Consider the following 15,967-nt stretch of genomic DNA (forward strand, 5'->3'; position numbering starts at 1 on the left):
TATAAATAAAAATTGCATAGTAACAAACATGAAACATAATTAAAATGTAATAGAACTATAACCCATAAAAATATAAATAAACATAACCGAGGGAATAAACCCAAATTTGAGTTAAATATAATACCCTTATGTTTGCTGTAAGGGTATCACATAATCATTAAAAATATGTATGTTCATTATTCCAGGAGCAGATGGTCATTTGAATAAAAAGGTGCCTAATGATAACATATTTAAGGCCATTGCATCAATGTTTCCAGGCAAGGGGACAGCTGAGGAGCTCAAAGAAAAGTAAGAGTCTCAGTCTCTCGAGTCATTTTGCATGTTCTCAGACTGACTTGCTGTAATACGTAATGCTGCAAGCAAATCATTTAGATAAGATTTGTGCCATTTGTTTGGGAAATTAATAATATGTTAGGCTTAAATTTCTTTCAAATTGTTTAAATTATTAAAAAAGATATATATTTTTTTTAAATGTCAAGGGTTCATTTATTATTTTCTTTCTTAAAATGTACTTGGTGTGTTTAGAAGTGAAAGTGAAACACAACTTGTTGGTTAGTGGTTGTCCTAATATATTCCCGTCAATCCTTCTGACAGTTATGCAGATCAGATGTCCAGTATATGCTACGTAATGACTATCTGCTCAGTAGCATAAAGGCAATGTTTATGCTGAAAACAAAAATTTAGCATGTGGTACAGAATTTGAAATCCAAACTGTGAAAATAAGAGTAGATTTTTTTTATGCTGTATATTGGTATTTCTATACAGATTTCATGTTTGATTATTAATAATAATTTGTAGTTGACACTATTGGTTTGGATGATACTACTAGCATTTTAATGTCTCCTGTCTGCTAATCCTTGAGTGCTGAATTTATGTAAAAGAATAATGCAAATAGATCAAGGAAGCACTTCATCATTTTTTTTAATCAAACAAACTTTTGGATGCACATTTATCCCCAGATGAATCTTATAATGAAACTTTTCTTAATGTGTCTATCCCAGGTACAGGCATCTAACAGAGCCTCTAATCCCTGTTGAGCTGCCTCCACAGTGCACTCCCAACATAGATGGGCCATTTGCCAAGTCAGTGCAGCGTGAGCAGGCGCTCCACTCCTTCCACACGCTTTTCTGTCGGCGATGCTTCAAATATGACTGTTTTCTACACCGTAAGAGTGCATGCTTTTTCTGTAGTTGGATAAAATGTAAAGAAGTGCATTGTAGCAGCTATCATTACCCTATAGCAGTTGGGTTGTTAGAAAGGTTAATATAATCTTTTTTATTGCAAAGTAAAATTGGCTTTTTTTTTAATTTCTCCGCTAAAAAAATCTGTGCTTACAGTATATATTGTGGTGAGTACATTTGCTACCATCCTTAGTAAAGCCCAATCAGAGAATTCTGAAATCAAAAAATAAAATGGAAATACCGCATATACTCGCAGATAAGTTCTCCCGTGGATAAGTCAGGACTTGATTTTACCGTATCATTTCTGGTATTTTATAATGTCGCTTGTATAAGTCGAATGTGGGAAAACTCACGCTACTGGTACAAGGGATTATGATATGTTAACACCCACCTGAGAGATTAACTACAGAGCACACAGCCTTTTTTTTCTATATGGGTGTGGCAATGTGCTGTATCAGCATGTGCTCCTACCCTCTCTCTCTCTATATTGTGCCACGTGACCACACGGTAATGCCTGAACTATTCCGAAGTAATGTTTGCACTGATTTGTGTTCTTTGTATCTCACACCCTCATACACCTTTGTCGTAAGAGCATCCATTATCTACGATGGAGCATTTGATCAGAAGAAAATATGAAGCTGGTTTTGAATTAAACCTCATTGAAGTAGCGAAAGAAATTGGTAACTGTGCTGCTGCAACAAAATTTGATGCGTCTGAGAAACTGGTCCGAGATTGGAGGAGGCAAGAAGATGTAAAAAATAAATTAAAAATTAAGTGTTGCATTTTTGAACAGGCGTACAAGTCGGGTCTGATTTTATGATCGATTTTTCGGGTTTCAACTTATACGTGAGTATATACGGTAGTGTGGTTTCAGGAAGCACTTGTTTTTCCAATTGTAAAACAAAGAGATGCACTTTCAAGTCCCGGGAAAGTATCCTAAATACACTAGTTGAACTGCTCCATGTTTGGTTGGTGTAATAGTAAGTTAGAGAATTGTAGTGATGCTGAATTAAAGAATAAAGAGCATCAAAAGCAAAGAAAAATTAATAGATGGTTTTACAAATATGTGAAACTAGCTCCTTGGATGAACAAAAATATTTTAATGTTTTATTTACATTATATTTTAGCCTTCCATGCTACACCTAATGTGTATAAAAGGAAGAGTAAAGAGATTCACATAGAAACTGAGCCTTGTGGTGAAGACTGCTTTCTGCTGCTGGTAGGTTTCCTTTCATAGAAAAAAAAAAAAAGTGGAATAAAATAGTGTAACATACAGTTTAAGGTGTAGGGGGTTCTCTACTGTTGTGTGTTCTAGTATTTGTCGTGTTAAATGATATGTTAATATGTAGTAGGGGGCAAGTTCACTTTCTTGCAGGATATTAAGTACTAAAGACTTGAGACACGCTTAGAGTCAACTTGTATATTAATCCCATCTTTTAAACCACAGTGTTACTGCAGAGAAGGAGTGTTTGGTTTCACATTATACCTCATCAGGATGGGATAGCTTTGTTTCCTAAGTGGTGAGAATATTCTGTGCCACCTGTAGATGAGGCATAAAACAGAAAAGACTTCTCACAGTGAACCTCATAAGTAAACATAAAAAGATTTCCAAATAATGCTTGTTTGAGTTGTGACACATTTAGTAGTCTCTCACTAGGTTTATCCCTTAATTGCTTAAATTTCAGACACTGCTTAATGCACGAGACCATGATGGTATGAAGTGACATGCAATACTTAACATCACACAATCAACAATATACTGCGTTTGTGGTTACAAAATTGCAGCACTAGTTGAAAACCAAACACAACAAGATGATGTAATAATAAATAAAAATACAAATAAATAAAAATCTTAATATATGGAAACCAAGCCAAATACTGTAAGCTAATTAATACCTCATTCCTACCTCTGATGACTTCACATTAGTACAACATGTCTCAGCCAGCGTCAGGTAGGCCCACCAGTATTTTCCCTTCCTTAGATGTCTAAGTGAAAAGTCAAGCAAAATGACACCTTTTATTGGCTAACTAAAATACATCTCACCTGAAGAAGAGGCCTGAGTTGCCGGCCTGAGTTGCCTCAAAAGCTTGCTTATTGTAATCTTTTTAGTTAGCCAATAAAAGGTGTCATTTTGCTTGACTTTTCACTACATTCATAATGGCTAACACGGTACAACACCCTAGTACTTTAGATGTCTAAGAAAAGCCTGTCTCCATTAATGCTCATGCTTCAAAGCCAGGCAGGATGCTTTCACACACCTTGGTTTGCCAAGCTAGCATGAAAGTTTTTCTCTGTTTATGCTGTATTTAACTGCAAATATGCCTTTTACATTTAAGCACAAATAACATTATAAGGCAGATTTACAGTTAAAAAGTGAACATTTTATTTCTTTAAACATCTGTCAAATTTATTTTGCTCAGTAGTCTAACATTTTTCTCTCCTCTTAAAGAAAGGAGCAAAGGAATTTTCAGAGCAGAAGCTGACCAAAAGGCACTGCACCCGACGCCGGTGTAAGCGACAGAGAATTCCTAGTTCCAGCTTTTCCAGTTCCTCCATTTCAGGAGAAGGAAAAGAAGGAGACAGTGACAGAGAGATGACCAGCTCTTCAGGTATACCAATCCTTTTCTTTTCTACATATTATTAAAAACTTGTCTCTCCCTGGCAATATAACCAATGCAGCCCTAGTTTTCTCTATAACCATATACTGAAATATTTTTATATATTTTACAGGCCTAGAAATCTTGTTGCAGATTGAAATAGTTGAAAGTTTATCTGATCCACTGGTGCTGGGAATTGCTAGAGTATATTGCTTAGAATTTTTGTAGCATATACAGTACCTGTTACTAAATTTAATTTATTTTTATAGAAGAGTAATAAACTAAATTTAATTTATTTTTATAGAAGAATAAACAGGTCCAAATATATGTTGGCAGATATCAAAGCTCAAAAACACCAATAGTCCCTCTACTCCTTCAAACACATTATTGTATGGAAACATGTAACATTTCAAGAAATTGAGAATGGTTTAAAGACATCATAATTAACACTCATTTTTTAATTGCTGTTCTGTTATTTCCAAACCACTGAGAGAGTGGTTGCAGTGAGAGTTTCATCTCAATCCAACTACCAGCACCAAAAAGCAGTGCAATCACAGGTTGAATGTGATAGGTTTACCAGTTTAATTTACTTTATTTAGCTCTTCTCATCTTTGGTATGTTAAGTCATTTTCATGTCATTTATCAGATTGTTTGTTGTATGACATTTGTTTCAGTAGGATTGGCACTCCAGCAACTGTTTAAAAAAAAAAAAAAATAAATAAATCAATTTTTTAAAAAACAAAAACCAACACTGTTCCATTTTGAACTAGTGTGGCGATGAGGTGTCACCTGTTGCAGAGCTGCACTCGGATCCTAATTTGGGATTCTGAGGTGGCTTGGCATGTGGTGCGTGCTCCAATGTGCTGTATCAGTGCATGCTCCCAATCTAATATATATCAAATAAACTTCAGGGACATCATTCTGTCCAGTTAGGAAGCATAAGTGATTGTGAATCAACACCTGCTTTGGTGCAAATGAAAGTGTGAATAGGTGCACTGGAGATGTAACAGCAAGACAACCCCATAAAAGGGAATGGTTTTACAAGTGGTGGCCACAGACAATTGCTCTCTCCTTATGCTTCCTGACTGATTCTTTTCTAGTTTTTCCTTTTGCTAGTGTCCTTGTCACTACAGGCATCCTGAGGTGGCACCTGCAGCCAATTCAGGTTGCACAAGTAGTCCAGCTCCTCCAGGATGACACATTCATATGTGCCATTGTGAGAAGGTGTATTCCAGCACAGTCTCAAGAGCATGGATGAGATACCTGGAGATGGGCCGTTACACAAGGGGAGCTGGAGAGGGCCATAAAAAGGCATCAACCCAGCAACAGCACCAGTATCTGCTCCTTTTTGTGAGGAGGAACAGAAGGAGAACTGCCGGAGTCCTACAATATGACCTCCAGCAGGCTACTGGTGTGCATGTTTCTGACCAGACTGTCAGAAACAGATTCAGTGACGATGGCATGAGGACCTGACGTTCACTAGTGGGACCTTTGCTCACAGTCTATCACTGTACAGCTCGACTGGCAATATCCAGAGAATACACAATTGGCAGCCTCATTCTCTTCAGAGCAGGTTCACACTGAACAAGTTGTGGTTAACGTCCTTTTTAGACGGGACCACAGAATTGAACTGAACTCAAAATGTCCGAACTTCTAGTCATATGGATTCCAGGCTTTGCCGGCTACAGGAGGGCAGATAAATGATGTCAGTGGTGGAACAGCTGTCAATCTTCCATTCTACATAGGGAGGAAGCAAGAAGGCATTAGAACACAGTGCTAACCCCACTTTGGTGACCAAAGCCCTTAAGCTGTTTCCCATGAACACACACATGATAATATATATACAGTATACAGTGTATGGGTGTGTGTGTGTGTGTGTATATATATATATATATATACTAACAAATGGAATGAGACAGAGCATTATTACCCTTAAAAGTGTAGGCCTTTCCAAGAAATCCAAGTACCAATGAGTCCAGTGGTGTCCTACACCAGGGGTTCCCAAACTTTTCAGCTCACGACCCCCAAAATGCCAGTGACTCGTGACCCCCACTATCCTCGGAAGTGGTTAAAATATACAAATGATGCGCGCAACGGTGCACATGTGCCAATAGGCCTATCCAAACATGAGCATGACAACACGAAAGAACACAATGGTCTAACAACCATATAATTTTTTTTAATAGTAATTTACTCATTTTTTGATTTCAACAAAATATCCTATCCAAACAAGAGCATGACAACAAAAGAGAACATAATGCTCTAACAACCATATAACTTTTAAAAAAATTGTTATTTACTCATTCGTTTAATTTCAACAAAACACCTCACCTAATGAGATGGGTGGGCACAATGCTTGGAGCACAGCAAGTCCATTCTTGGGTTAATTTTGGAGACCGCGACTCAGGAGATCATCCTCCAAGTTCAGTCGTGACCTGTATTTATTTTTAATGTACGTGAATGCCGAAAAAGTCTTTTCACACAAGTAGGTAGTGCTCCGGTGTCTTTCCGTACCTGAGGACGATGGGCTTTCTGACGGTGGTGCTTCTCCGCTTTCCTCCGCTGGCCTATCTGCGTTGTCATTGGTCGATATTAACCAACGTTTCATTTCAACAAAAATAATATCCTAAGCATAAAGCGATGAAAACTACCTACACGTTACGTGCACGTGTCGGAATGTTTATCATGGTGCTGTAAATTGATCTGCTGCAACTGACCCCATTGATGTGTCATTAAACTGTCGTAATCACCTCAGGGGTCGCGATTGAATGGAAAGAAATTTGAAAGGCTGATGGCTTTTTAATTTGCATGTTTTTTTTAAATGTAACTATTAGCTACTAGTTTTTATCTTTTTTTAGTTATGGATAAAATGTTATTTCTAAAAAATTAAATGAATTAATTTCTAAAATGTTTAAAAAGAGAATTTGATTTCTTGGAAATCATCTCACGATCTCCCCCCCAAGTCTCACGACCCCCCAGAGGGTCGCGACCCCTACTTTGGGAACCACTGTCCTACACAATCCAAAGGCAATTGGAAACAGGAAGAAGCTCTGATAGGAAGAGATCTAGCAGAGCCAAAGTCACAAGCCAATCAGAAAACAAGTTTGTGAGGGTCACCAGCTTGTGTGACCGGCGCCTCACATCACAACAGCTACAAGCTGAACTTAACAGTGTGGGTCATAAACAGCAAGAGTCAGTTTCTACTGTGAAGAGGAGACTTTGTGCTGCAGGTTTGACAGGGCAAGTGGCAATAAGAAAGCCATTCCTTAAATGACAAAATAGGGCCATGATAGATAGATAGATAGATAGATAGATACTTTATTAATCCCAAGGGGAAATTCACATAATCCAGCAGCAGTATACTGATACAAAGAAACAATATTAAATTAAATAGTAATAAAAATGAAAAGAATTAAAATAAAATTAATGTTCGCATTTACTCCCCCGGGTGGAATTGAAGAGTCGCATAGTGTGGGGGAGGAACGATCTCTTTAGTCTGTCAGTGGAACAGTTCAGTGACAAAAGTCTGTCACTGAAGCTACTCCTCTGTCTGGAGATGACACTGTTAAGTGGATGCAGTGGATTCTTCATGATTGACAGGAGTTTGCTTAGTGCCCGTCGCTCTGCCACAGATGTTAAACTGTCCAACTTTAATCCTACAATGGAGCCTGCCTTCTTAACAAGTTTGTCCAGGCGTGAGGCGTCTTTCATCTTTATGCTGCCACCCCAGCACACCACCGTGTAAAAGAGGGCACTCGCCACAACCGTCTGGTAGAACATCTGCAGCATCTTACTGCAGATGTTGAAGGATGCCAACCTTCTCAGAAAGTATATTCTGCTCTGAGCTTTCTTACATAGAGCATCAGTATTGGCAGTCCAGTCCAATTTGTCATCCAGTTGCACTCCCAGATATTTATAGGTATGCACCCTCTGCACACAGTCACCTCTGATGATCACAGGGTCCATGAGGGGCCTGGGCCTCCTAAAATCCACCACCAGCTCCTTGGTCTTGCTGGTGTTAAGGTGTAAGTGGTTTGAGTCGCACCATTTAACAAAGTCTTTGATTAACTTTCTGTACTCCTCCTCCTGCCCACTCCTGATGCAGCCCACAATAGCAGTGTCGTCAGCGAACTTTTGCACATGGCAGGACTCCGAGTCATATTGGAAGTCTGATGTATATAGACTGAACAGGACCGGAGAAAGTACAGTCCCTCGGCGCCCTGTATTGCTGCACACGATGTCAGACCTGCAGTTCCCAAGACGCACATATTGAGGTCTGTCTGTAAGATAGTCCACAATCCATGCCACAAGGTGTGAATCTACTCCCATCTCAGTCAGCTTATCCCTAAGGAGCAGAGGTTGGATGGTGTTGAAGGCGCTAGAGAAGTTAGAGAATTAGTGGCTGTGGACTACTGCAGACTTGAAGAAAGTCTCATGGACAGATAAATCAAAATTTGAAATCTTTGGTTCATCACACAGGGTGTTTGTATGACATCGAGTTGGTGAAAGGATGGTTCCTCAGTGTGTGACTCCCAACTGTCAAACATGGAGGAGGAAGTGTGATGGTCTAGGATTCTTTTGCTGGAGGCAGAGTTGGTGACTTGGCAATCAGCGACTGCCATTCTGAATCAAAAGGTTACCACAGATTGCCTGTTATATCAGCAAAAATGTTGATCAATCAAAAATTTGAAACAATTTTTATACATTTAATGTCTCATTGACTTGTTTTTTTTTTATTTTCCATTGTTTATTTGTTTTATGCCTTGATTTCATGAAACATTATGACATTAAACTGTGTGCATTTCCTGAAAACTGAGGTGTTGACATATGATGTTATGGTGTTCACAATACTTATTTTCTTTGGCAACACTTTTTTTTTTATTGTGTTAGGACCCATTTCTTCGGTTCTTTATTAGGGCCAGGTTATACTTTATGCTCAGAATGTTTATGTGCGCGCATCATGGCTGCCATGTGTTCACAGTGTTATTTTGACACGTCTTCTGATTAAGTAGTCAGAAATTAATGTGACATGTTTGTCAGTACCAAGAGTAATTTCAGTGGCATGTGTGTTCAAGTTTTGGTACGCGATGTCCGCATCGTTGTTTACTATCAACATGTGACAGCAAGTATGCAGCTCCAACAAGATCAATCTGCATGCTTTGATGTTTGATGAATGGTTCGATGCAGTGAAACAAATTATCAAACTTAAATGCTAACATGCAAATGTGTTCATGGTTTTTTTTTTTTTCTTCATCCATTTTTCGCATAGACAATACAAGCGTAAATCGGGAAACTAGGATAGCAGTGTCCCCAAAGTCACACGTCGTGTAGTGTTAAGTAGTGTTAAGGCTTACTGATTTGTTCTTATTTCTTTTTGTTTGCCATATCATTGATCTGAGGTCCAATGAAGGTCTGACATACTTGGCTTTGTCAAGTCAAGGAAGAGATTTGTATTTGGATCCTATAGAATTACTCATGAAGTCATATTTGACACTCAATTTAAGATACTGACTAATTCATTCATTCAGCAAGAACTGTTGCATTTTGATGTTTACCGGTTTCGGTTCCATGTTTATTCACGGCTGCTTGCAATAAGTCCTTTCATGTTGACATTATAACTGATGTATGTTGAAATTTGTTTTGGGGGACAAGTACTTTTCATTATATTTGATTATTCTTACAATTTCTGTAGACATGTTTTATTTATTGAGTTTTCTATTCACACAGTTTGATTTTGAATGTTTTCAAATGTGTATTTCGTGTGTGTTATGTGAGACTAGTGGCAGTAAAGTTATTGTTTTGAATCAAATACTTTTTTTTATACATTTACTTCTTTTCTTTTGTGAGCTTCATAAACTGACAATCCAACTAAAAACAACCCATGTCTCAAATTGATTGTGTGTTCTGGGACATCACTTCTCTTGTGCAATATTAGGAACACAACAGTGCTGGGGCCATGAAAATGCCATTGTGTTGAAAATAAAAAAATACTCTGACGAAAATCAAGGTTGTTCAGATATTTTGATTGCAATGCATGATTTGATTAATTTTTATTGAATTAGTGTCTGCATCACTTTCAGTTTTTAATTCTGCTGAGAAATGACTTCAGCTGCCAACACAAGCTGAATTCATGAGGAAAACAGATGCAAAATAAAACCACAGCAGTTTTGTAATAATAATTGGTTGCAGACTGCAAATAAACAATAGTGGAAACTATGCCATCATTTTTTAAATCTTTAAAGATGCAGCAGATATGAATTCCAGGTGCTTGTTTGTGTTGATTAAATGGTCCAAGACTTTCCATTTTTAAATTGTGTCAGAGTACTTATTTAATGTAGGCACAGTTAGGGTCTATGAAGCAGCATGTTTCATTTTTCTGTATTCACATGTTATGTTTACTTTGTTTTGTTGATCATACGAGTTTGCATTAAAAATATAGCCGAGAATAAGATGTGATTCATTAATAGTTAAACACTTTTAACATGTTTTCAAGGATGTGCTCTTATATCTGGTTGACTGGAAGGGCAATCCTAAGATCTAGTATAGATGGAATATTGGCTAGGTTGTCATATGTATAAAGATGGGTAGTTTTTTGTAGGGGGAGTCCAGAGCCTTTTCTGAAGGCACTGGATGGAAAGCAGGAACAAACCATGAATGAGGTACTGCATAATCAAAAAACGCAGAAGTTAATTTTGTGTTGATAATCTTGCTATATTATATTTACATATTTTTGCAGAGGTGAATTCACGTTGTCAGACACCAATTAGGTTAAAGCATAGCACTGACCAGCCAGAGGGAGCAGAGTTCATCCAGTGGAATGGTGCTGAGGAATCCCTCTTCAGAGTTTTACATGGGACGTACTTCAACAATTTTTGCTCCATTGCTCGACTCATAGGCACCAAGACCTGCAAGCAGGTAACATTTATATTAGAAGCTAACTGTGTAAATCTGCAAGGCAGCAATGTTAATTGTGTGTCTTTCTGAAGGAAAATACAGCCACAAGTCCTTAAAGGTTGTATTTTTGCAACTAATTATAAATATAGCTAACTCTAGCTTTATGACTCCTTTCACAACAGCAGGCACTTTGTACAAATAAATCATGTTAAGTTACATGAATTCTAGAAAGAAGTCTGGCTGTCAGTTGCATTATTGTTATCTCCATTTATATAGGTAGTCTGAATTCAATTCAGTTACATGTGCAGAGGCAGATAAGAAAGCTCTTAAGCATAGTTTTTTATACGTGTGATTCAAAAAGCCTGTCCATAATTCTGAAGGAGTTTGTTAATAGGACCACAGTAAGCCAAAGTGCTTCAGAGTGAAAGTGAGCATGCTAGGACAAGGATGGACAGCAGCAACTCCATGTCTTGCCATTGTGCAGTGAAAGAGACGCAAGCCATCAAATGTGCACAGCTTATTTTACTCATAAAGTAACTTCATTACAGGTTGCAAAAGCCAGTGTTTCTAATGGGATGTTATGGACATGGAATTTCTAGACTAATACAGTATGTCATCCTCTTTCTTGAAATATATAGTGAATATGCCCTCATGAACAATGGTTTTATGTGAATAGAGAAAGTGTGCCAAGGAATATACATTTTTCTGTTTGGAAGTTAGACAGGCAAAAGAGACACAAAGCACAGCCAAACAGAAGATGCAGAGTTTGTGTAGACAATTTAATGGTACTTTTCAACAGAAAGAAATAATGCAAAGCACATCTGCTCTTATAAGGACTGTTTGTCAGTGGAGGGGATTAAATGATGTACATTAGAATTACACCTTTCTACTTTGGTTTACACAGACATTTTTTGTCCATTCTGTCTTTTTGTTTCATTCAGGTATATGATTTTGCTGTGAAAGAGCTGTTGATACTCTGGGCTCCTAAACAGGATGAAGGAAGCTCTCCTCAGAAGAAAAAGAGGAAGCACAGGCAAGAGTCAGGTTTTTATTTTCAATGCATTATGTGTGTATTTAGCTTTGTAATATTTTTTTGGCAGACTTATTTTCAGAAACATGTCCGATAGTCAAAGAGTTTAAACCTGTAGTCATTTGTTATTTTTTTATTAGTAATTTAGCCTCCAGAATAATTCTCCATGGTAAAATATGCAGGTGGACATATATTCATTGCATTTATACAGTAGGGCAGCACAATTTCTAGGGGAATTAATTTTTTTTTTCCTGTGGCAATTCCAGTTTTTCCTTAACATCCAACAGATATACAAGTTAGGCTAGTTGACATCTTACAATCGAAGTAGTGTGAGTGGAAAAAAGTGGAACAATCTGGATGAAAAGAGGTCATTCAGCCAAACAAAGATTGCTAGTCCTATCCACTTAATTCTTCCAAAATAACATCAAGTTGAGGAAGAAGGTCCCTAAAGCCCTACTGTTTTCCACATGAATTGATTACTTATTCAATGTATCTGTGGTTCTCTGTTTAACGAAAAACTTCCTAATGTTTGTGTGAAATTTACCCCAGGTAAGTTTCCAACTGTGTCCCCATTTTCTTGATGAACTGATTTTAAAGTCACAGTCTCAATCAACTGAACTAACTCTCTTCATAATTTTAAACACTTCAGTCAGGTTTCCTCTTGATCTCCTTTTGCTTGTATTGAAAAGGCTCAGCTCTTTTAATCTTTCCTCATAACTCATCCCTTATAGCCCTTGAATCAGCCTAGTTGCTTTTCTCTGCACCTTTTCTAGTACTGCTATGTCTTTTTGTAGCCTGGAGATCAAAACTATACACAGTACTTACTCCATATGTGATCTTATCAGTCCAATATAAAGCTTCAGCAAAACCTCTTTGGACTTGAACTCCACACATCAGGGCAATATATAACCGAATCATAGCATAAAACAAAGTAAACAATGGAAAATAAAAAAAAATAAGTTAATGAAACATGAATGTTGAAAACTTTTCAATGTAGAAACATTGCTTCAAATTTTTGAATTTCAAATTTCAAATACTTTTCAAATTTTTGCTTCAAATTTTTGATTCATCAACATTCTGTTACCATTCTTAATGGCTTCTGAACACAGTCTAGGAGTTGATAGCGATGAACCCACTGTGTCTACCGGGACCTTTTCATTAGTGGAAATTTCAAGTTTCAGACCTCCCATTTTGTATTCAAACCTCACATTTTTACTTCTTAAAAGCAAAGGCTGATCACCAAAATTTAAAGACAAAAGCTATAAGGTTTGATTTGAGTTCAAACCTTTGAATCAAAGAAGAGCCCCAGAGGCTGTGGTTTAGAGCAAATTAGGATCACCATCATTTTTAACAATTAGATTATTCTGTTTTTATTTGTAAACGATATGCCACATGTATCTGGTTTGTACACAGCATAGCAGGAAAAGCCAGTTATTGTAAAATTGAAAACAAAAATACACACTGGTGTAAAATTATCCTAAATAACATGAACTGTGGCTCTCAATGTTTTATGATATGGAGGGGAATCCAGTCTTTAACCCTTACACCCTCATCAGATTCCACTTACAGTAAGCCTAAATGCCATCTTATTTATACTCTCAGTTATTAGTCTTTTATTTTTTTTAAAGGTGTTTAAAATGCTTTTGATTGGTGGAGCAGTAGTTTGTTTTTTTTCCCCTCTATGTCTGTCTGGTAATGTTTTTTGTGTTTTTTTTTTTTAGAACACAGCTTTTTGTGTTCACAGCTGTTGACTGACACTGACTCTTGTGGATTTGATTATGATTGATTGGATAGATGGATGGAAAACAATATTTGCTTAAAAATATGCAATATATTTCTGTCTAGGATTCCAGAATATGACTAGTTTTATTTGTTTATTGTGTCTTTATTGTCATGTGTATAGAGTAAAACAAAATTCTTACTTCAGATTCTCATACAAATCTAGAGTGTTGGTTTGTAGAATTTAAATATTTTAGCTGTATGCAAAAAAAGTTGACCACTTTTTTTTTTTTTTTCTCAACTTACAATGACTGTTGTTCATGAATGGATCTGTTCACCTTCACGAATGAGTAAATTGTTTGTGCCTGAATAGTCAAAGTAAGAATACCACATTTATAAAGTACATTTTAAGTGTTTGCTGTAATGCATAAAAATGTATGATTATCACATATAAATAATTATAATGCAGGCAGCACAGTGGCGCAGTGGTAGTGCTGCTGCTTTGCAGTAAGGAGACCTGGGTTTGCTTCCTGGGTCCTCCCTGTGTGGAGTTTACATGTTCTTCCTGTGTCTGCGTGGGTTTCCTCCGAGTGCTCTGGTTTCCTCCCACAGTCCAAAGACATGCAGGTTAGGTGCTTTGGCGATCCTAAATTATCCCTAGTGTGTGCTAGGTGTGTGCGGGTGTGTGCCCTGCGGTGGGCTGGCGCCCTGCCCGGGGTTTATTCCTGCCTTGCGCCCTGTGCTGACTGGGATTGGCTCCAGCAGACCCCCGTGACCCTGTGTTAGGATAGGTGTTAGGTTGGAGAATGACTGATTGACTGACTAATTATAATGTGTAAGGGTACGTCCTACTCTAATGTAAAGTAACTCGCACAAACTCAGTCCATAAAGGTAACATTGCAGGAGATTGTCCCTCCTTTTTCAGTAAATGGCCATGCTCAAAATGGCAGTACTATGCGTGTATCTTGAAAGAACATGTATTTAAACTTGGACACAAAATAAAGAATTGGTCATAAATGGGAAATACAGGTAGTCCCCAGGTTACGGACATCTGACCTACAACTAACGAACGGGGCTGCAGCTTCGACACATGCGCCTCAGTAACTGCCGCTCTGTCATCTTTGGCCTGGAGACACTGCAAGCGGTGGCTGGAAGGGGGCGATTTTGCTGCTCTCGCAGTGTAGTGTCCCTCGGGCGGTTCCCGGTGCCAAGCCGTAACCTGTGGTCCATAGTCACCAGGGCCACAGTTAGCGCTCGTGTGCAGGACGGAGGCCTGATGGGGAGGTTCGCTGCCCACCCACTACGCCGCCGCAGCTACTGCTCCTGACTGGACACAGGCTGGATAGAGCGGAGGGGGGAGTTTCACTGCCGCCCACCACACATGGCTACCCCGTTCTTTCTCGGTGGGTGGCTGGTAATGCTGCAAGCGGTGACCTGGTTGTGGCTGAATGGAGGCCATTGAGGGTGAACAGGGCAGTGGGAGTTAGCATTGTAGTGTGCCTTGGTTGGCTGCCTGTTGAATGGGGGCAGTGGTGGGCTATTCACTACCTGCCTTTGGCCACACCATGTTCGTTCTTAGTGGGCGGATGCTGCAGGCAGCATACTGTAATGGTGGTGACTGTGTGGTGGGCAGGTGGTGAACCACCCCTCACCGCCCCCATTCATTCTCAATAGCAAGCATGCTTGTACTGTTACGTACATAGCAGGAAGTTGTCTCTTGTCAATACATCAGATGTGTTGACGACGGGTGCCTTCCTGCTGTGATAGCGTGTGCAGTGCTGTGCAGAAGAGTTCAACAATGTCTCTGAAACAAAAATCTGATGCAAGTGGTGGTGATACAGTAAAAAAGAGAAATGCCATCACCATGGAAAATAAAGTAGAAATAATAAAAAGGTCAGAGAGAAGTGAAACTCCATCATTCATTGGCAGAGCACTTGGTTACAGTCGGTCAACAATAGCATTTATTAAAATAATGTACCTGTTCCGACTTACATACAAATTAAACTTAAGTACAAACCTACAGTCCCTATTTCTTACGTAACCCAGGGACTGCCTGTAGTTTGAGTATTTCACTAATAGTAATAAGCACATGTGTAATCCATGATATGACTGTCTCATTTCTTGAACTTCATTAAAGTAAAAGAACCAGACAAATGTAAATACATGCACAGACCACCTTTCTAATAGATGTCTATTAAGAGGTTCAGGACCATGACATGCTGAACAAACACAAATCAAACTAAGAAGGTAAAATGACAGACTGTAATGGTCAGCAAACTTTAACTTTGCCTCTTCTGGAAGGTGCAGTTCGTTCACCTTAATCACAAACACAAATATGGAGAAAATGCACTGGTAACGTTAATTCTTAAATGTATAGCGGGTTGCGTCAGTTCACTGCCTTCATATGGTACTACATGAATTAGACATTAGAACAATCTAGATGAGAACAGGCCATTCAGCCCAACAAAGCTTGTAAATCCTATCCACTTAATTCTTCTAAAAAATAAAGTATAGTTTTGAAAGTCCCTGAAGCCTTACAGTGTAC

At 38.4% G+C, this 15,967-nt stretch overlaps 1 protein-coding gene across 5 annotated transcripts in view; it reads left to right on the plus strand.

The window, feature by feature from the left end:
* Positions 1 to 15,967, plus strand: part of ezh1 (enhancer of zeste 1 polycomb repressive complex 2 subunit) — a 70,324-nt gene that overhangs the window by 36,239 nt on the left and 18,118 nt on the right. For all 5 annotated transcript variants that reach the window (XM_039740921.1, XM_039740922.1, XM_039740919.1 and 2 more), the window contains exons 7-12: positions 186 to 288; positions 1,002 to 1,165; positions 2,309 to 2,400; positions 3,632 to 3,791; positions 10,516 to 10,694; positions 11,615 to 11,706. In XM_039740921.1, coding sequence (XP_039596855.1) covers positions 186 to 288; positions 1,002 to 1,165; positions 2,309 to 2,400; positions 3,632 to 3,791; positions 10,516 to 10,694; positions 11,615 to 11,706 — 790 coding nt within the window. The remainder of the gene's footprint in view (positions 1 to 185; positions 289 to 1,001; positions 1,166 to 2,308; positions 2,401 to 3,631; positions 3,792 to 10,515; positions 10,695 to 11,614; positions 11,707 to 15,967) is intronic.

Source organism: Polypterus senegalus, chromosome 17 (assembly GCF_016835505.1).
Source record: "Polypterus senegalus isolate Bchr_013 chromosome 17, ASM1683550v1, whole genome shotgun sequence".
Taxonomy (NCBI): domain Eukaryota; kingdom Metazoa; phylum Chordata; class Cladistia; order Polypteriformes; family Polypteridae; genus Polypterus; species Polypterus senegalus.